This window comes from Carassius carassius, chromosome 3 (assembly GCF_963082965.1).
Source record: "Carassius carassius chromosome 3, fCarCar2.1, whole genome shotgun sequence".
In the NCBI taxonomy this organism is placed as follows: domain Eukaryota; kingdom Metazoa; phylum Chordata; class Actinopteri; order Cypriniformes; family Cyprinidae; genus Carassius; species Carassius carassius.
Window position 1 is genome coordinate 44513971 of NC_081757.1, and position 21615 is coordinate 44535585.

At 39.6% G+C, this 21615-nt stretch overlaps 6 protein-coding genes across 6 annotated transcripts; 4 read left to right on the plus strand and 2 right to left on the minus strand.

Annotated features, from left to right (window-relative positions):
* Positions 1-2574: 2574 nt before the first annotated feature.
* On the plus strand, positions 2575-2951 carry LOC132113267 (histone H4-like; the record flags this gene model as incomplete). The annotated part of the gene is made up of 1 exon (XM_059521084.1): positions 2575-2951. A coding segment is annotated over one exon (330 nt), but the record flags the coding sequence as incomplete, so codon positions are not given.
* Positions 2952-8080: 5129 nt separating this feature from the next.
* Positions 8081-8956, plus strand: LOC132127676 (histone H1-like). The gene has a single exon (XM_059539661.1). It carries the CDS (start codon positions 8102-8104, stop codon positions 8723-8725), a length of 624 nt encoding a protein of 207 aa, XP_059395644.1. The 5' UTR covers positions 8081-8101; the 3' UTR covers positions 8726-8956.
* A 2489-nt stretch (positions 8957-11445) lies between these two features.
* On the plus strand, positions 11446-12041 carry LOC132127701 (histone H2A-like). Its single transcript, XM_059539729.1, has one exon. The coding sequence runs from the start codon at positions 11491-11493 to the stop codon at positions 11875-11877; it is 387 nt and encodes a 128-aa protein (XP_059395712.1). The 5' UTR covers positions 11446-11490; the 3' UTR covers positions 11878-12041.
* Positions 12042-12867: 826 nt separating this feature from the next.
* LOC132127692 (histone H3-like) lies at positions 12868-13358 on the plus strand. Its single transcript, XM_059539684.1, has one exon. The coding sequence runs from the start codon at positions 12905-12907 to the stop codon at positions 13313-13315; it is 411 nt and encodes a 136-aa protein (XP_059395667.1). The 5' UTR covers positions 12868-12904; the 3' UTR covers positions 13316-13358.
* A 6363-nt stretch (positions 13359-19721) lies between these two features.
* LOC132127696 (histone H3-like) lies at positions 19722-20171 on the minus strand. The gene has a single exon (XM_059539698.1). It carries the CDS (start codon positions 20145-20147, stop codon positions 19737-19739), a length of 411 nt encoding a protein of 136 aa, XP_059395681.1. The 5' UTR covers positions 20148-20171; the 3' UTR covers positions 19722-19736.
* An 850-nt stretch (positions 20172-21021) lies between these two features.
* LOC132127703 (histone H2A-like) lies at positions 21022-21615 on the minus strand. Its single transcript, XM_059539745.1, has one exon. The coding sequence runs from the start codon at positions 21567-21569 to the stop codon at positions 21183-21185; it is 387 nt and encodes a 128-aa protein (XP_059395728.1). The 5' UTR covers positions 21570-21615; the 3' UTR covers positions 21022-21182.

The window sequence follows — 21615 nt, forward strand, 5'->3', positions numbered from 1 at the left end:
TTGATAAACATCTTTAAATAGAGCAGCTACACCCCCACCTCTCCTAACAGTCCTGCAGACACTCATGTAAGTGAAGTTAGGAGGGGCTGCTTCATTAAGGACTGTTGCATTGCAGCTGTCTTCCAGCCATGTTTCGTTTAGAAACATAAAATCCAGATTGTTTGTGGTTATAAAGTCATTGATTAGAAATTATTTATTTTTTAGTGAGCGAATGTTTAAAGATGCTAACTTGATGGCAGTTCTTTGTGTCTTTACATCAATTTTAGTTTGATGCATAATAGGCCGCAGATTAGATGAGTTTGCCCTTCGGCTTGAGATGGCCTTAGACTTTCTATCACGTGATAAAACTGAAATAGAGAAAGCTACAGGCACACTGGGTTCCCGCTTGTTCAGTAGGCATTTGTGAATGTTGCTGTTATTATAGCGGTGACCCGACACATATCACTGAGAGCTGCTATCAGTTGTTTTTGGTTTACCTTCAGCAGATAGAGGGTTTGGGTCCTGGCGTTGTGGCAGCGGTTGGAGAGCTCTCACAGGAGCAGGGACCACAGGCTTTGGTCCCTGCTCTAGCTGAATCCCCAACCATCGGACAAACCTCCTGGGACCTGCTCGCAGTAACTATTGATTGCTGAATCTGTCCCAAGCAGTGCATTTTGACTGTAGTCTTGTGGCCTCTTCCGTCTGGCAAACTGAACTGGGTGACCTTTATAGACTCCAGATGAAGTGCTTGATGGTGTGTGGGCACACATTTAAAATTACAGCCAAACCAAGCAAAGTTTAATTAACATCAGGAACACCTGCAGCTATCGGGGGACATTGGTGTGAGTGGACCGCCATGAGGACCGAATTGTGAGGGGACCAACTCCTCAAGAATGTGTGCCAGCAAAGACTTGAGATTTATCTGACTTAGTTTTGCACCAGAAGCCAAAACATCAGCATCTGGAAGGGGACCTAAAGAAATGAACAGTCAAGTATGTCTGTTCATATGATGTCTGTGTTTTCTGAGCCCAAGACTCAACTGTTTTCTCCAGTTCTACAGAAGTGATCGTTGGCGAGACTTTCTTTGGTCTCTCCTTGCTTTAGGACAAAAATACACACGTCCTCTTCCAGGCAGATTTGTGATATTTTCTGTTGATTGGAAATTTTTCATTATTGCCTTGATGGTAAAAAAAATATTAACTAATATTCACTCTGATGTGAAAAGGATATATAATATACGTCAGAGTATTTAAATAAGAATAATTTCCATGAGAACATAGTGTACAAGGGCAAAACAAATATTTCATAATGTGTGTTTTTTCTTTTTTATGGGCCCTGGTTACACCTTTTTTATTTTTATTTATTTGTTTGTTTGTTTTCCTTTCTGTTTGTGATATCAATACAGATTTATCACCCATGTGCGGAAGGCCATTGAACAGAAAGCAGAAGAAGAAACAAAGGAGAGTCATCGTTAGATCAGGATTAGCGTTAACCCACATTCTTCTTCTTCTTCTTCTTATTTTATTGGCGGTTGGCAACTATTTCTTGTGCATTTCCGCCACCACTGGACTGGAGTAAGGAACGGGAGTTATAACTATTCTGTACTATTAAAAAAACAAAACAAAAAAAAAAAACAAGTCGTTTATATCCTTTTAAAAAGGCATGTACTTTTCAAAAAAGAAAGTAAGAAACCAAAAATTTCTTCTGAACTTCTTTTCAATAAGATCTTAGTATATAGAGACACTTTCTTTGCTTCCAGCTTAGGAACAAGCCTTTGCCTGGCCTGATTGTACTTTTGACAGTGAATTATTACATGCTCTACTGTTTCTGGTGCATGGCTCTGGCAATACTCACAATTTCCATCACCATGCTTTCTCATTAAGAACAGTGTGCTATTCAGCTTTGTATGACCCAACCTCATCCTAGTCAGCACCATTTCTTCCTGTCTAGATCTGGTTGTGTGTGTGTCTTTTCCCACTTTCCCTTGTATTCTATATAGATGTCTTCCTGTGCTCCCATTGTCCCAGATATATTGCCACTTTGAATGGTTTTAGCCTTAACTATACTTTTTATCTCTGATTTACTATATTTCACATCTATATCTATATTAATTTTCTCTGTTGCTCTCTTTGCATATTCATCGGCCAGTTCATTGCCCTCCACTCCTATATGGGCTGGATTCCATAAGAATGTCACCCTCCTTCCTGATGCTTGCAGACCATTTGCTAGCTGTACAATTTCAATTAAAATATCTTCCCTTGATTCAGACTGAAAGTTCTGAACACTAATCAGTGCTGAACTAGAATCCGAGGCAATCACTGTAAACTATTATTAGACTCTATCCACAACAGCGCTAGCCATATGGCTACCAGTTCAGCAGTATACACTGCTAAATTATCATTTAACCTTTTAGTCTTTACTATACCCTCCTCAGGGATTACATAAACTAGCGTTAACCCACATCATTTCCTGCTCGAACTAGAGGGGGAGGGGTGAGTCATGTGACGCTCAGCTGGTTTCAGTAAGGTCCTGTAAACAATTGTAAAACGGCTCCCTGCAGCCCTTACTCTATATTTGTATCCGTCGTTAGACTGAAACAGAGATCAACTCATCATGTCTGGAAGAGGCAAAGGAGGTAAAGGACTCGGGAAAGGTGGCGCTAAGCGTCACCGTAAAGTGCTGCGCGATAACATCCAGGGAATCACCAAACCCGCCATTCGTCGTCTAGCTCGCCGCGGCGGAGTCAAGCGCATCTCCGGTCTGATCTACGAGGAGACACGCGGTGTGCTTAAGGTGTTCCTGGAGAACGTGATCCGCGACGCCGTCACCTACACCGAGCACGCCAAGAGAAAGACCGTCACCGCCATGGACGTTGTGTACGCGCTCAAACGACAGGGACGCACCTTGTACGGCTTCGGAGGATAAACCGCTTCAGATCAGAGAACAAACCCAACGGCTCTTTTAAGAGCCACCCACACTCTCACTTAAAGGGCTCGAGCTGCTGTTGTGTGCTGAACATGAGAACTACGTTTACACCGTCGTTACAAATAATAAATTTATTGTTGATTACAGATAGTGTTTTAGAGATACTTTACGTTATTATTACGATAAAGAAGCCTTAAAGCAGCCGTACACTGGGTAATTTTAATTGAAACAAAAAATAAAAGCAGATATTATAGCATGGTTATTAAATCGGTTTAAGTTAAAAGATGGTATCTGGTTTAAGCCTCAAAAATGTAATGCTAGACGTTGAAGAATTCGAGCAGAATGGTGCAGAAGATAAAGGCGAATGTTATTTCTGTTAACTGTATAGCAACAGAGCTCCAGGTTATCAAATCATGTCACCTTTATTTATATAGCGTTTCTTACAAGACCAGTTGTGTCAAAGCTGCTTTAATTACAGTATTAAATATGAAAATTGTCAATAATGCAAAAGAACAAAAGTAAACGCTCAATGTTCAGTTAAACAATCGATGCTTTATGGGATTAGTGATGGGATTTATGGCTCTTTGAGGGGATCCGGATCTTCGCGATCCGTTCCTTTCATCTTTTGAACGGCTCTTTTGGCTCTTTTTAAATATTTAGTCAGTTTTAAGAAGCCAGCTTGGGGGCATCTCAGTTTATCCTGGAAATAATCACTGGGAAGAATGATGAGGTGAGATTTGTAGTCAAATAATTAAAACTCAGATATCAATACTAACACCAATATCTGAGTTTGAATTATTCTGAAATATTGATTATTACCTCATTTGTCATGTGTGGACTATATTCCATAGGGTGGCACAAATCCCTCTGCTTAGACAGTGACATCACTATTTTGGATTTACCTTTAGTACAAAGTGTGTGTGTGTGTGTGTGTGTGTGTGTGTGTGTGTAAAGCTACGTTGACTTATGTTATTCATACAATACCTACTCACGAATAAACATCAAAAAGAAAGCCGGCTGCAATGAATTTATGTGCAAAACAGCTTTTACTACAAGAACATTATCACACAAGAACATTTTGATAGAAAACTAAAAATATTTAAAGTTAGAATAAATGAAATGGAAATGTCTACATACTACATACAATTACTACTGTAAACTTTGCAAACATCAGCCCCTTCAAGTCAATGAACAATAACAAAGTGGGCTGCAATAAATGTCTGTGCAAAACAGCTTTTTTTTCAACGCTCCCACCCAATGACAGAGGCATGCAGGGTTTTTTTTCCACTAGAGTAGTCACGTGAAGGATGCGTGCACAACTAATAACTAATATCATCACGCTATAAAGGGTTTGCCTGCGCTGGGTGCGCCCCTCCCCTATAACTGTTCTGTCTCGCGGAGGAGCTCATTTGTGTGCATCTGTGTGAAACGCATAGGAAAAAAGACAGAAAGAACGGCTCCCCTCCAGCCGCGACTCGGCTCCCATCGTTCATGTTTATGAGCCGTTCAAAAGAATCGGTTCGTTCGCGAACGTCACAACTCTAGTCCAGTTCTAAAATAAAGGTTTACCCACTTGTCGCTGGAATTCACCATACAATTGCCAGTAGCCACTGAGTTTACCACTGATAGACCGGCGGTGCTTCAGTATACACACTCACCTCACTTTCCTCAGCTGGCGACTCACTTTCCTCACGCAGTGGACCACTGACTCTCTCTTCATGTAGAGACCGAATATTACAATTAAAGTGACTTCAATAGTGCATCCAAAAGAATATTTAGATATTATATTGAAATATTCAGAAAGGTGTACAGTGTATTTTTTACTTCTATTAAAATATTTCAGTAAAATTATAAATAATTGCCTATTACAAATTTATGAATGCATGGTTAACTTTTTTCTGCAATCACTATAGGCTATATGTATTGAGACGTTTTAAAATCTATATTTTGTAAAAAATAAACCTGAATTATAATCTAAACATCTGTATTTTCATATATATATATATATATATATATATATATATATATATATATATACATACATACATACATACAACCCATATATATATATATATATATATATATATATATATATATATATATATATATATATATATATATATATATATATATATATATAAAACATAAATAAGTAGGCTAATAAATATATAATGTTTAAAACATATGATAAACTATTTGTTCTCCACCACATGCTGTGCGTGTGTGTGTGTGTGTGTGTGTGTGTGTGTGTGTGTGAAAGATATTGCTTTCTGCATTGAGGATATTCTGTAGTCTCAGACCTTCGTTTGGGGAAATCTTTACTGGATTGTCTGTACCCAATCCTTATCTTCAAGAATCGGCTTAAAACACATCTCTTCCAAATGTATTTGACCTTCTAACTTTAACACTCACTATTCTTAAAAAAAGAATAATATTAAGCTTTCTATTATTTTGGATTCTATCGGTTTTCTTTTATTATACAATTAACAAAGGCAAAAAAGACCTCTAACTCTAGCTTGCTCTATTCTTTTTCTATTCTATCTGTTATCAGTATTTCTTTATTATATTATTTAAAAACCTTTGTTACGTGTAAGCTAACTGAGACTTGTTATAGCACTTGTATATTTGTTGTTTTTTATTGCTTCCATTGTCCTCATACGCTGTTTGTGACAGATTGAGAGAGGATAGAGCTGACGGACCGCCTTGTGGACAGAAATCTGTGCATCCTCTGTTTGCGTATCCTGTGCGCTTTTGTCATTGGCGGAGCAGTCGGTGAATCCCACCTTTCCAGTAAATACGACTTGTGATTGGACTGTACGTTTGTTGGGAAGTCGTGGCCTTATGGTTAGAGAGTCGGACTCCCAATCGAAAGGTTGTGAGTTCGAGTCCTGGGCCGACAGGAATTGTGGGTGGGGGGAGTGCATGTACACCAAAATAACCTGCAATACCACGGTGCCCTTGAGCAAGGCACTGAACCCCCAACTGCTCCCCGGGCGCCGCAGCATAAATGGCTGCCCACTGCTCCGGGTGTGTGTTCACAGTGTGTGTGTGTGTTCACTGCTCTGTGTGTGTGCATTTTCGGATGGGTTAAATGCAGAGCACAAATTCTGAGTATGGGTCACCATACTTGGCTGAATGTCACTTAACTTTCACTTTCAGACAGCAAAGCATTGGCCAAGAGCAGAAGGCCCTCCCTCCAGGCTTTTTTTTATTTGCGAGGTTGCGAAGCTTCATTTTCGCTCAGTCTGAGTTTCAGAGTTTCAGAGCAGAGCTGCATGACAACACTGCCACAAATCACGTGAGTCGCGAGCTCGCAACTGTGTGTGCGTATCTCCGCAAAGTGGGTGTTGTAAACTCAGCTCTGAAAAAATAGTCTGCAATAGGAGTGCAAATGTAATGTAATGTAATAAGTTTCGCCCTTTCGAACCTCAGTTTTCAGAGTTTCAAAACTTGTTTTCACCTATTCGCACACCAGTTTTCAGATCACTATTTACAAGGTTTCAAATCTTGAAAACAAACTATACACTGGGAGAACAGAGGCAATTTCGAAACTCTGAAAAAATGATTGCACAACACCATTAAAAAGGGTGTTGCACTTCTGAAGAGGGAAAACTCAAAAACAAAATTACGTTTGAAGAGATGTAATTTTTTTTACCACTTTGCAAGCCTGCAAAGCTCTGTTTTCAGAGTTTAATTTTTGTTTTTCACACATTCGCACACCAGTTTTCAGATCACCATTTACAAGGTTTCAAACTTGGAAAACAATCTAATACAGTGGGAGAACACTGACAAATTTGAAACTCTGAAAAATTATTTGCGCAACATCGTAAAAAAATGTTGCAGTTCTGAAGAAGGAAATCTCAAAAACAACATAATGTTTGCAGAGATATTTTAATTTTTTTTTACATTTTGCAAGCTTGCAAATCTTATTTTTCGATCTTGCAAAACTTTTTTTTGTAAGATTTTGAGTCTTCGAACACTTAGTTTCAACCTTTCAGACCTGTATTTTCAGTTTTGAATCGTGGCAGCATTTAAATCCCAGTGACCCAGTGGTTGGGTTATAGAACAACCCAAGTTGTGTTATTTTTAACCCATCATTTTTCATCTGTTGTATACAGTATGTTTCCAAAATAAAACTGCTGTTTTAAAATGTTGAGCATGTGATAGTTTATTGAGTTGGTTGTAAAACTATTGCTGCCAGTCATTTGATTTTTAGCGTTTATCATGTACAGTGTTGATCCAAATGCAAACTAGGCTCTAATTGAACTACAGTTGTGTATTTATACACGGTGCACGGTACGACGGTGAATCAACACCGATTTACTTTGCAAAATCAACACATCATTCAACGTTAATCCTATGTCTTCAGGACGGCCATAATTCACCCGAGATGAAGGTAAGACGGTGAAACAACGTGAAAATATCAACGTTGATCCAGTTTGCTAAATCGAAAGGTAATTCTACGTTGATTCAACCCTGGTATCTGACGTTGTTTCAACGTTGAAGTTACGACCGGGGAGTCTTTCTTACAGCTCACTTTATACATCAGCCACGAAGATGTTTTTACCGAAAGAATACTTAAGTGATCAGATATACATTACTATAACTATTGTTGTTGTTAATTCAATTAAAACATCTGTCATATTAGTATTTCATGTAGTCTATCGGCTCAATAAAGGACGAGGAGCCCCGGACCTGTGTGTGCTTCCAGCTGCACAAAACTACAGCTGTATCAAACACTGCACACGACACTCACTGATGCTTCTTCAATTAAACCACTCTCGAACTGTTTCTGAAACACACAGAGGACGATTTCAGTCTTTCGTCAACCTTTAACACTTAAATAAAGCATTAGATTTACACGCGGCTCTGTTCCGTGGCTGATGCTCGCCTCGAGTTTGATCTGACCGGGGCGAAACCAACATTTCCTCGCCGCGGGTTTTAGTCTCCACAGAAAGCCAAGAATCTCTGCTTGATGCTGACTTTGTTTCTACTGCGCTTAACTATTTTAACACTCGAGTTTTGTCCCTAAATGTAGGAGAAGAAAACACAAGCGCGAGCGGCTCGCGGAGGCGCGCAGACAGCGAGCGGGCGGGTTGAGTCTATAAGGTTCTCATGTGTTGTTTAAGAGCGCAGCGCTGCTCGAGCGACACTCATTGAACTCAGTGTTTGAAAGACTGTGATTCCGCTCCGAGAAATGGCAGAAACCGCTCCAGCAGCCGCCGCTCCGCCGGCCAAAGCGCCCAAGAAGAAGTCCGCCGCCAAAGCCAAGAAAGCAGGTCCCGGCGTCAGTGAGCTGATCGTCAAAGCCGTGTCCGCGTCCAAGGAGAGGAGCGGCGTGTCCCTCGCCGCCCTGAAGAAAGCTCTCGCCGCCGGCGGCTACGACGTGGAGAAGAACAACTCCCGCGTCAAGCTCGCCCTCAAGAGCCTGGTGACTAAAGGCGCCCTGCTTCAGGTCAAAGGGACCGGCGCCTCCGGCTCCTTCAAGATCAGCAAGAAGCAGACCGAGACCAAGAAGAAAGCGGCTCCTAAAGCCAAGAAGCCCGCGGCCAAGAAACCCGCTGCTGCCAAGAAGCCCAAGAGCGCAGCTGCAAAGAAGCCCGCCGCTAAGAAATCCCCCAAGAAGGCCAAGAAACCCACTGCCGCCGCTAAGAAGGCCACAAAGAGCCCCAAGAAGGCGACGAAGAGCCCCAAGAAAGCGAAGAAGCCCGCGGCGCCCAAGAAAGCAGCCAAGAGCCCCAAAAAGGCCAAGACCGCCAAACCCAAGACGGCAAAGCCTAAAGCTGCCAAGCCTAAAAAGGCAGCTCCCAAGAAGAAATAAAACTCTTTTGTTTTCTTCCCCAACGGCTCTTTTCAGAGCCACCCACAAACTCGAAAAAAAAAGAGCAAAAAAAGACCTCCACTTACACGATTAGTGGAAGTGATAATAATAAATAACGTTTACGGTAGCTTTTCTAAAGTTTTGTATATTATCCGTTCTTATTTATATTATATAATATAACAAGCAAAAGAGGGCCTCTTAACACCACCTGAACATATTATTTATTTATTTTGTATTATTATTATATAACGTTAATGCAAAAAAAAGAAAGAAACTTTCTACATGTACTGCGTTAAACTGAGACTTGTTATAACACTTGTATATCATTGCTGTTTTGTTGATTAACACCGCCTTGGTCTATTATGTTTATTTTTTTTATTATTATTAAATAATAATAAAAAATAGTTCAGATTGGCAAAATTTTAGGCACCTGAGAAACAAATGTGTCTCTCAAATACTTAAAGCAAAATCAGATTTTGATGTAAATGAAATATGTGATAGCTCAGCTAATCCCTCAAAATTTTGGAAAGTTATAAAATCTTCATCTTCTGAAGCTAGGGATACTGTTATGCCAGATATATTGAAGCTAAACGATAAAATATTACAGACAAGAAAAGTATGTTAGATTCCCTGAATCAGCACTTTATATCTTCTGGGTTGTTGTTTGACCATTCAACAAAACATCAGAGACAAGAGGATGACTCTTTGTCAAGGGAAAATGTACCTATTGATTTTGATCTTGTTTGTATTGGAACAAAGGAGGTGTATGATGCTCTAATAGGGTTAAATAATAAGAAATCTGCTGGTCCAGATGGGTTGGATCCATACTTTTTAAATATTGCTGCTGAACATATTGCAGAAGCTTTGACACACATTTTCAACTTGACCATTGAAACTGGATTAATACCAAGTGTTTTGAAGTCAGCATATGTCACTCCTTTATTAAAGGGTGGTGACCGATCAAACAAATAATTATAGGCCTATATCTAAGCTATCTGCTCTAGCCAAGGTTTTAGAAGGGCTTATAAGTGACCAGTTAAAAGACTTATTATTAACAAAAAATATTTTACATGATTCGCAATCGGGTTTTCGTAAGAATCATAGCACTGTCACTGCCACTATGAAAGTGTTAAATGATTTTATAAGTGCTATTGATTCTAAAGATAATTGTGCTGCACTGTTTTTAGATATTTCGAAAGCATTTGACACAGTTGACCACTATGTTCTGTCTCAGAGATTGGTGGATATTGGAACGTCTCCAAAAGCTGTCAAATGGTTTGAGTATGGCAACTATTTGAGTGGTGTGTCCTAAAACTCATTATTTATACAAAATGGTGTTCCCCAGGGGTCCATTTTGGGTCCCATTTTATTTACTATTTATATAAATGACTTAACAAATGCTAAATATCATTTTTATGCGGATGATACTGTTCTGTATTGTTCTGCTCCAGCCTTGACAAGTGCTATAGAGGATCTGCAATCTGCCTTTATAATTATTCAGAAGAATCTACAGAAATTGAGACTTGTACTAAACTCTGATAAAACTAAAATGATGTGCTTTTCTAAATCAAGGAAAACAGACGATGCTAGTCACATTGCTACACTAGATGCGAAAGTAATTGAACGAGTATCAGTCTATAAATATCTTAGTTTCCTTTTAGAAGAAAATTTGTCTTTCAGACAGCATATAGAGGGTCTAACAAAAAAACTAAGAGTAAAGTTGGGTTTCTACTATAGAAACAAATGATGTTTCTCTTTTAGTACAAGAAAAAACACTTATACAAACAACATTTATGTCAATGCTGGATTATGGTGATATTTTATATATGCATGCAAACAAGGCTTCTTTGAAAATGCTGGATTCAATATATCATGCAGCAATAAGATTTGTGACTTATTCCAGTTTTCGTACTCATCATTGCAGCTTGTATGAGAGTTGGTTGGCCATCTCTGCACAATCGCAGGCTGGAACACTGGTATATTTTTCTTTTTAAGGCCATACTTGGTAAACTGCCTCCTTACTTATGTTCTCTTCTGACTCCAAAAGTCACTACCAGGAAGTGTAATCTTAGATCATATGGCCAAATCATGTATGATATCCCACGAACGCGAACTGTCTTAGGTGAAAGTGCTTTTAAAGTTTTTGCACCTTTTTCCTGGTATAAATTGCAGAATAAGCTAAAACTTGACTATTTACCGACAATGACACAATTTTAAAATGAGGATAAATAACTATTTGAGTACTAAATGCACATGTGCTGTTACTGAGTGCTGCTGGTGAATATGTTGAGATGATGTTTAAATTGCCAAAATGTCTTTTTCTGTTAAATGTTTGTATATGTATTTTTAAAATGGAACTATTATTCTGCTGTCTAGGCCAGGATTCCCTTGAAAAAGAGATTCTGAATCTCAATGGGATTATTTCCTGGTAAAATAAAGTTAAATAAATAACGTTAATGCAAAAAAACAAACAAACAAACAAAAAAAAAACCTTTCTACATGTACTGCATTAAACTGAGACTTTTTTATAACACTTGTATATATTGCTTCCATTGTCCTCATTTGTAATTTGAAATGCTGCTCAGTCCGCGCGCAGATGTGGAGGCGTGGCTTTGGCGGGTGTTGGAGGGAAGTTCAGTGATTGGTTTAAAATCTTACAATGTCTAAACCAATGGGCGACTGTCACGCTCTTTTAAAAGCATCTCGCCGGAGCTCAGGAATATATTAGTTCTCTTTTCTAAAGTTGAAGCATTTTATCACTGAAGATGAGCGGAAGAGGCAAAACCGGGGGCAAAGCGAGAGCGAAGGCCAAGACTCGCTCCTCCAGAGCAGGGCTGCAGTTCCCCGTCGGTCGTGTTCACAGACTTCTCCGCAAAGGGAACTACGCCGAGCGCGTCGGTGCCGGAGCTCCCGTCTATCTGGCGGCTGTGCTCGAGTATCTGACCGCTGAGATCCTAGAGTTGGCTGGAAACGCCGCGAGAGACAACAAGAAAACCCGCATCATTCCCCGTCACCTGCAGCTGGCGGTGCGCAATGATGAGGAGCTCAACAAACTCCTGGGTCGAGTGACCATCGCTCAGGGCGGCGTGCTGCCCAACATCCAGGCCGTGCTGCTGCCCAAGAAGAGCGAGAAACCCGCCAAAGCCAAGTAAACCGAGTCCGCTCTGCTTCTCCAACACAAAGGCTCTTTTAAGAGCCACACACTTCATCTGACAGAGAGCGATTTACTTTCGTTTTCATTCATAATACAACATGCATACGATTGAAGGAGAAAATGAACTAAATTAACGCACTATTATTAAAGATTGATTATTATGAACCTGCTTTATAGTTTCAGTGTAACAAATATGAACAACTATAATGCCAACTGCTTCATTATTGTGTCAAAGGTTCTGGAAAGAATCATATCAGGTGTTTATCTTGATAACAGTCAGTTTGGCTTGAAGTCCATGAAGGAAGGTGTAGAACTGTATAAAAGCCAAAACTGATTTATTGATGTTTTTGATAGTTAGTCAAAGTTATGTACTCAACAGAGTCATTTAGAGTAATGGAGAGCAGATGAGAGTCTACCTTCACCAGCACTTTTTAATCTGTGTATGAATTAATTTCTGGAAAATGTAAGTGACTGTAAGACTGGATGTATGATTGATAAAACCATAGTCAGTCACTGTATGTCTGCTGATGATCGAGTAGTGTTGGTTTTAAACAGATGCTAAATATATGATCTGATTGTGGGATTAGATATGATGTGGAATAAAATATGAGAAAGATTGTTGTCATGAAAGAATTTCAAGATCTTAATAGCCCAGATTTATTTATTTATCAGGGCAGACATTAAATTTGTATGGTTAAAATAATAAATAAATTAATTAATATTATACTGTGCTGTGTTTTGCTAACAGACCTTGATTCTGAGAATGAATGAATTAAACGATGCGTAAAAAACTAAACAGAACAAAGCATTTTGAGCGGGAAACACAAACAGCCCCGTTTGACAACAGAAACTGCGCAGTCATTGGCTAGCAGTAATGTGCAGACGTCACATATCAGCCAATCACAAGCCTCTGCACCCTAATGACGGCATAAGCTCGTGACTGTATGACGCTTTAAAAGCAGACGCATGAGACGGAGAGGCATTTTTCTACGTGCGCAGAACGGAGAGAGAAGTTAATCGCAGCGATGGCAAGAACCAAGCAGACAGCTCGTAAATCCACCGGTGGTAAAGCCCCGAGGAAGCAGCTCGCTACTAAAGCCGCCCGGAAGAGCGCCCCAGCCACCGGCGGCGTCAAGAAGCCCCACCGTTACAGGCCCGGGACCGTGGCTCTCCGAGAGATCCGCCGCTATCAGAAGTCCACCGAGCTGCTGATCCGCAAACTGCCTTTCCAGCGTCTGGTGCGAGAGATCGCTCAGGATTTCAAGACGGACCTGCGCTTCCAGAGCTCCGCTGTCATGGCCCTGCAGGAGTCCAGCGAGGCTTATCTGGTCGGTCTGTTCGAGGACACCAACCTGTGCGCCATCCACGCCAAGAGAGTCACCATCATGCCCAAAGACATCCAGCTGGCCCGCCGCATCCGCGGAGAGCGCGCTTAAACCCGCCGCTGCCAAACACCCCAAAGGCTCTTTTAAGAGCCACCGACACCGCACTGAACGAGACCGTTTCCACTGAAATAATGAATCTAACAAAAAGATGTAGTTTCTAGTTAGTATAGAAATCGTGTGTGTGAATCGTCAAATGCTGTTGTAGAAATACTAGTATACGGAGTTAAACAATCCTAACAAGTATAGTCTGTTCACTACAGACATGGAAAATATGATTTTCAGTAGCTACCATTATGTACCATGCAAGTTACAAAAAAAAGTGTAAATAAACATTTTACTACTTTATCATTTGTGATCCTCATCCCACATAATGTTTGAATGGAAATGTCACTTGATCGGTTTCTTACTATGCTCAAAATTGAAAAGCAACAATATTTAATGCTTAAGAAAAGTACAGTTATACTGGAATCAGTATGCATGACACACAGGTCACTTTTTATTAGTCCTGTTACTGAAAAGGGAAATTACATAATGCATGTGATCCACTTCTCTTAATCGATTTAAACAAAACTTGAAACTTGTCCAAGATTACCACCTTCTCAGTTAGGTCTGTGTCAATAAATTCATTAAAATCAGCGTTAAATTTTAAAATGCAGTGGTACTCTGCAGCACAGGGGAGGAGACATTTGGAAGCATCAATTATTTCTGTTGTACTCTTTAGATGCTAATTTTTTCGCGTATCTCCTTTTGATGAAGTAGAACAGCCACCAGTGTTTTTGGAGCGTCCTCCACTTGAAGCTGCAAATTTATGAAATTAATATTTATAATGTTAAATACACTGATTAAGCATAATATTCACATTCATAATGTAAAAGAGTAGTTAACAAGCAGTGTTAGAATGAACACTATCTATTTATTTGTGAAAACATCAGTCTAGCATAATAAACTTCTGAAACAAACCTAAAGCAATCTTTTGATCTCCGAAAACCTGTCGTCTATTTTCAATGAAGAGTCTTTCTGAAGTTGGTACTTTATATTATATTTATATTTATAATGATGACTTCTGATGAATATTGTGGAAAACTAATTGATACATTTAGATAAATGTATTTAATACATTATAGCATATTATAATACAACTTATTAAGCCTATATAATTTTTAATTTCATAAAAAAAAATAAAAACCTGGCTATGCGTTCTATACTAGACTAATTGAGACTTGTCATGGCACTTGTATACTGTTGTTGTTCTCTTGTTGACCTGACTGCTTCTATTGTTCTCATTTGTAAGTCGCTTTGGATAAAAGTATCTGCTAAATGATTAAATGTAAATGTAATGAAAATATATTTATAGAATAGCAAAGTAGGCCTAATCGATATACAAGACTGAACCACATAGACGTGAAATATAAAGGCTATCGTGATCATTTTGCCAACAATGAACCATGGATTTGTTTAATTTATAATACGTTTTATTTTTAACTTAAATACAACATATAACATTCAAAACTCATTGGCTTAGACTGCATTTGAAGAAAAAAAAACAAGTTTTCTGTCGGCTTGTGCAAACTTATTCAACAGAATTAGACTTCTAGAATGTAAAACAATAATATTTGTAATTTAATTAGACAACATTTTAAGGAAGTGTAGTGCAAATATCTTTATATAATTATACTTCCATTATAGTTAACTTTCTTTCCAGTGCAAAACAATAATACATAAAAAAGCTATTATTAGTCAAATACCAGTAATAATTATATCCCTGCTCCGGATACCTTATTAAGAAACCCATTAGAAATGATTGACACGTTCTGAGGAAGCGGGAGACAGGAACACAACAAGGGGAACACTGGGGAGATGTATATGGAATTAGGCTAAACCTGTACTATCTCTTTATAATATAACCACTTTCTTATCAACTATATTTGAGTTTTAAAAATCCAGATGATTACACAGCCTACCATATCACCTCTGGAGTCGTCTGACGGAGAAGGACCCTTGACCTCGTGCTCCTCTTGTGTTTACCGTCTGATGCGTGCTGCTTAAAGGCAGGGTAGGTAATACATGTATAAACAACTTTCTTCCAAATTTGTTTAAACTTTCTATATAAATCAATGCATAATTAAAATGTAAGTACTCTGATAAAAAGAGTATAAAAATCGAGTGACTCTAGACCGTTTAATCTGTATTAAACACAGCTCATTGTTTCCATTTCGGGACGAAACATAGGATTGGCTTAGGCGACTGTCACTCTCTCACAACCTTTTGCCACACATGACCTGCCCACTTGCGAAGTTGCGCGTGCACGTTTGATTTGAGGAATTCAACAGGCACGGATCCTAGGAATACCAAAACAATGGCAGAGAAACAGCAAGCAAATTTCACAGTACCGGCCTATGCAGTTAGTGAAGGCAAACCAGGCAAAAAAAGGAAGACAGTAACAGTACAAGAAAAGGCAATGAACAAAAAGTCTCTGGATAAACAAAGAAATAAAACGCGAGTTAATATCGGCGTGGCTTTCCAGCGATGGCGAGAACTGAGGGAACTCAAGGGACTGAAAAGTGACTCCTTGATGGCTTTATTTCTGCTGGACAGGTAAATCTTTCTTTTTGTATTTTGATCATACATATTTTTTTCATGAAGCATGTGTCATTAGCACACGTAGCTGCGTAATATAGCTAACATAACATTACTTAGCGAGCCGTAGTAGAGGCTTTGGAAGGAGCCCAGAAGGGAGGGGGTGGAGTGAATGGAAATAATGAGCTGACTTTAAAACAGTCGTGAGAGGTCTACAGTCACTCGATTTTTATACTTTCTTTTTCAGAGTACTTACATTTTAATTGTGTATTGATATATAAATAAAGTTTAAACAAATTTGGAAAAAAAGTTTTTTATACATTTTTTTTTTACCTACCCTGCCTTTAATATCACACACTCCGCTGTGACAAACAGAAAAAATGCCACGCCATATGGTACAATTGGCCTTATTCATTGTTCCTCACGCATTCCAGCCACGGGTAGTTATTTTCCCATTCAATACTATATTGTTGTGCTCTTTCCTTTTCGCCAGCTGCTAGGAGGTAGTCATTTTACATTTCCCGCATTCTCTGATGATGTTCCAAGATGTTAAAAAAGCTATTATATGATATGATCGTCCACCATAGAATGCTTCATATAAACGATTTAAATCATTTCATATAAACACAAAAAAAAACTAAAAAAAACAAAAAAACAACAACAACAAAAAACGTAGGCTAGGCTATTATAGTTTGGATTACTTTTCATAATATCCCACGTTTGCTAATACATAATACATGCAATTTCCACTATTTCTGAAGTGATTATTTTATTTTATGCGCGTGCATGAGAGAATAATGTTCCAGCCGTCGATATCAACAGATTCAGCACCGTATTGTTCGAGGAACACGGCTAGAAATGGTATACCTTTTTAGTTAAGTTAACGTGACAAGCGGGGGGGGGGTGTCCGAGAGCAGTGGGAGGCCGGTGGAGAAGGAGATCATGAGATCCTTCACGGGAAGGATACGAAAGAGGAGTTACGACAGTGAAGGACGAGAGAGGACAAGGCCTGGACTTTATTTTGTGTGCTGTTTTTTTTTTTTTTTATATATATATATTATTAAAGTTTTTATTTAAATGTCCGCCGGTTCTCTTCTCCTTCCTCATTGTTACCGTTACGGCGAGCGTGATTTCACCAAGTACAACATGTTCCTGGATCAACATTCCAATCAACCAATCAGAATTGAGATATTACTTTTCAGAAAATATCTGTTTCAGGCTTATTACCAGAGTTAGGCGCTTCTACACCATTGTTAATCAGCTATCATTTCCCACTGGTTTTAGGAATAAATTATGGGTAAAGTCATCATAGCGCGCTAAGAGACAACGTTTTGAGAAACCCAGACCAAGACTCTGCTGCTCTTGTGTAATATCAGGGCTGCGTTTCTCGATAACGTTGTCTCTTAGAGTCGCTACAAAGACTCCTAACGTATAACTTAACTAAAGGTATACCATTTCTAGGCGTGTATAAAGATACTATATAAAGACACTATATAAAGATAGCTTGACCTGGAGCTCTGTTGTTAGTTTAGAGAAATTGTAAATAAAAAGCCCATTTGTGGAAAATATAGAATATTTCCTGGGAATACATGATATGTAAGAATTGATAGCCTGAATGCACTGTAAGTCGCTTTGTATAAAAGTGTCTGCTAAATGCTTAAATTTAAAATTGCTCGATTTCTTTAACGTCTATAACGTTATATTTTTTTTAACTGAAACCGAAATAAAAACTCTCAATGCTGTGACAGAAAGGGGGGACAGTTATCCATTACGGTGGAAACCACATTAAATATAAATTTAATTATATAATATAGAGCTAACAGTAACAACTCTGCTCTGTTCTTAGGTTAACCTATATTACCAACTGTATTGAGCCAAACAATGCGCTCATTAAACGTGACTGTCCTATCTACAATTTATTTCAATATTTATTAATTAACTAAAAATAGTGCCGATGTTTATCTTAACCATAGACTGTTACATTATGTCACATTAACGCCAGCCCATGACTGTATTTATATAGAGACGTCAGCGGAGGTCAGAGGTCAGAGCGGGACAACAAAGCTAGCAGGCAGGGGTGTTTTGAGTAGGCTAACATTCAAGATGCTTTCGGGTGCGGCAAAGCGTAAAAAGTAAAAAAAAATGAAGAGGAACAAAAGAAGAGACAGCGGGGGGCTGTACAGAAGTTTCTGTCGGGCAGCCGTCCGACGGCTGTGAACCTGCTCGAGTCAGCAGAGCCAGAGGCCGAGCCACTCCCGGAGACACGGCCGGAGACGCGGTGGAAGATGCCTTTAAACATGCTTCAGTCCATTCAAATTCCTCTATTTCTTCTTGAATGTCTTTCCTCCATGCGTATAATTTGTCTACAGCAGACTCTTTAGAGATAGACATTATTAATAGTGATGGGATTTATGGCTCTTTGAGAACGGCCAAAAGAGAACGGCTCTTTTGGCTCTTTTTAAATATTTAGTCAGTTTTAAGAAGCCAGCTTGGGGGCATCTCAGTTTATCCTGGAAATAATCACTGGGAAGAATGATGAGGTGAGATTTGTAGCCAAATAATTAAAACTCAGATATCACACACCAATATCTGAGTTTGAATTATTCTGAAATATTGATTATTACCTCATTTGTCATGTGTGGACTATATTCCATAGGGTGGCACAAATCCCTCTGCTTAGACAGTGACATCACTATTTTGGATTTACCTTTAGTACAAAGTGTGTGTGTGTGTGTGTGTGTGTGTGTGTGTGTGTGTGTGTGTGTGTAAAGCTACGTTGACTTATGTTATTCATACAATACCTACTCACAAATAAACATAAAAAACAAAGCCAGCTGCAATGAATTTCTGTGCAAAACAGCTTTTACTACAAACACTTCCACACAAGAACATTGTTATCACACAAGAACATTTTGATAGAAAACTAAAAATATTTAAAGTAGATAAAATTCTAATAAATAAAATGGAAATGTCTACATTCTACTGTAAACTTTGCAAATAGGACATCAGCCCCTTCAAGTCAATGAACAATAACAAAGTGGGCTGCAATGAATGTCTGTGACGGCTGACAATGACAGAGGCACGCAGGGTTTTTTTTCCACTGGAGTCCTACTCACGTGAAGGATGCGTGCACAACTAATAACTAATATCATCACGCTATAAAGGGTTGGCCTGCGCTGGGTGCGCCCCTCCCCCATAACTGTTCTGTCTCGCGGAGGAGCTCATTTGTGTGCATCTGTGTGAAAAAAGAACGGCTCCCCTCCAGCCGCGACTCGGCTCCCATCGTTCATGTTCATGAGCCGTTCAAAAGAATCGGTTCGTTCGCGAACGTCACAACTCTAATTATTAAATTATTCATTTTGCGTCACCGGAACTTACGGTCTAGAATCGTTTAGAATGTTTGCATGAATAATAAACAGCTGATAACATTATCCACCCCATAAATATAGTATTAACAAACTTTAATGCAAAAGGGTATGATTTGAAAATGAGCGTCCCTCCAATCTACATTTCTGTCTCTTTTCAAGAAATATATAATTAGTTATTTATAGAGGTTATAATAGCACAATTCTATAATAAGGGGGTTATTATAGAAACCCCCCGGGACCTCACTAATTTTCAAAGACGGCTACGGCCATGGTTATAATAAAAAAATGCAATATATTTCAGTATTTGAACCTCATAATTAAAAAAAAAAAAGGAGAAAAACTGCAAAAATGTCCACTTTTTCTGAAAAAATAAGTCAGGAAATGAGTTTTGGGAACTCAAGGGAAAACCCCATGTAAACTAGATTACGCTCCATGTGTTATATTCATTATTACATTGGAAACGGTCTCGTTCAGAGCGGTGTCGGTGGCTCTTAAAAGAGCCTTTGGGGTTTTTGACAGCGGCGGGTTTAAGCGCGCTCTCCGCGGATGCGGCGGGCCAGCTGGATGTCTTTGGGCATGATGGTGACTCTCTTGGCGTGGATGGCGCACAGATTGGTGTCCTCGAACAGACCGACCAGATAAGCCTCGCTGGACTCCTGCAGGGCCATGACAGCGGAGCTCTGGAAGCGCAGGTCCGTCTTGAAATCCTGAGCGATCTCTCGCACCAGACGCTGGAAAGGCAGTTTGCGGATCAGCAGCTCGGTGGACTTCTGATAGCGGCGGATCTCTCGGAGAGCCACGGTCCCGGGCCTGTAACGGTGGGGCTTCTTGACGCCGCCGGTGGCTGGGGCGCTCTTCCGGGCGGCTTTAGTAGCGAGCTGCTTCCTCGGGGCTTTACCACCGGTGGATTTACGAGCCGTCTGCTTGGTTCTTGCCATCGCTGCGATTAACTTCTCTCTCCGTTCTGCACACGTAGAAAAATGTTCCACTGTCTCGTGCGTCTGCCTTTAAAGCGTCATACGGTCACGAGTTTATGCCGTCATTAGCGTGCGGAGGCTTGTGATTGGCTGATATGTGACGTCTGCACATTACTGCTAGCCAATGACTGCACAGCTTCTGTTTTCAAACGGGGCTGTTTGTGTTTCCCGCTCAAAATGCTTTGTTCTGTTTAGTTCTTTACGCATCGTTCATTCATTCATTCTCAGAATCAAGGTCTGTTAGCAAAACACAGAACGGTATAATAACATTAATGTATTAATGAATTATTTTCACCACACAAATGTAATGTCTGCCCTGATAAATAAATACATCTGGGCTATTAAGATCTTGAAGTTCTTTCATGACAACAATCTTTCTCATATTTTATTCCACATCATATCTAATCCCACAATCAGATCATATATTTAGCAGCTGTTTAAAACCAACACTACTCGATCATCAGCAGACATACAGTGACTGACTATGGTTTTCTCAATCATACATCCAGTCTTACAGTCACTTACATTTTCCAGAAATTAATTCATACACAGATTAAAAAGTGCTGGTGAAGGTAGACTCTCTTCTGCTCTCCATTACTCTAAATGACTCTGTTGAGAACATAACTTTGAATAACTATCAAAAACATCAATAAATCAGTTTTGGCTTTTATACAGTTCTACACCTTCCTTCATGGACTTCAAGCCAAACTGACTGTTATCAAGATAAAGATAAACACCTGATATGATTATTTCCAGAACCTTTGACACAACACTAAAGCAATTGGCATTATAGTTATTCATATTTGTTACACTGAAATTATAAAGCAGGTTCAAAATAATCAATCTTTAATAATAGTGCCTTAATTTAGTTAATTTTCTCCTTCAATAGTATGTATGGTGTATCATGAATGAAAAGGAAAGTAAATCGCTCTCTGTCAGATGAAGTGTGTGGCTCTTAAAAGAACCTTTGTGTTGGAGATGCAGAGCGGACTCGGTTTACTTGGCTTTGGCGGGTTTCTCGCTCTTCTTGGGCAGCAGCACGGCCTGGATGTTGGGCAGCACGCCGCCCTGAGCGATGGTCACTCGACCCAGGAGTTTGTTGAGCTCCTCATCATTGCGCACCGCCAGCTGCAGGTGACGGGGAATGATGCGGGTTTTCTTGTTGTCTCTCGCGGCGTTTCCAGCCAACTCCAGGATCTCAGCGGTCAGATACTCGAGCACAGCCGCCAGATAGACGGGAGCTCCGGCACCGACGCGCTCTGCGTAGTTCCCTTTGCGGAGAAGTCTGTGAACACGACCGACGGGGAACTGCAGTCCAGCTCTGGAGGAGCGAGTCTTGGCCTTCGCTCTCGCTTTGCCCCCGGTTTTGCCTCTTCCGCTCATCTTCAGTGATAAAATGCTTCAACTTCAGAAAAGAGAAAATAATATC

Excerpts from the sequence above, each read along its gene's own strand:
- LOC132127676 (XM_059539661.1), top strand. The coding sequence starts at position 8,102 with ATGGCAGAAACCGCTCCAGCAGCCGCCGCTCCGCCGGCCAAAGCGCCC.
- LOC132127701 (XM_059539729.1), top strand. The coding sequence starts at position 11,491 with ATGAGCGGAAGAGGCAAAACCGGGGGCAAAGCGAGAGCGAAGGCCAAG.
- LOC132127692 (XM_059539684.1), top strand. The coding sequence starts at position 12,905 with ATGGCAAGAACCAAGCAGACAGCTCGTAAATCCACCGGTGGTAAAGCC.
- LOC132127696 (XM_059539698.1), bottom strand. The coding sequence starts at position 20,147 with ATGGCAAGAACCAAGCAGACGGCTCGTAAATCCACCGGTGGTAAAGCC.
- LOC132127703 (XM_059539745.1), bottom strand. The coding sequence starts at position 21,569 with ATGAGCGGAAGAGGCAAAACCGGGGGCAAAGCGAGAGCGAAGGCCAAG.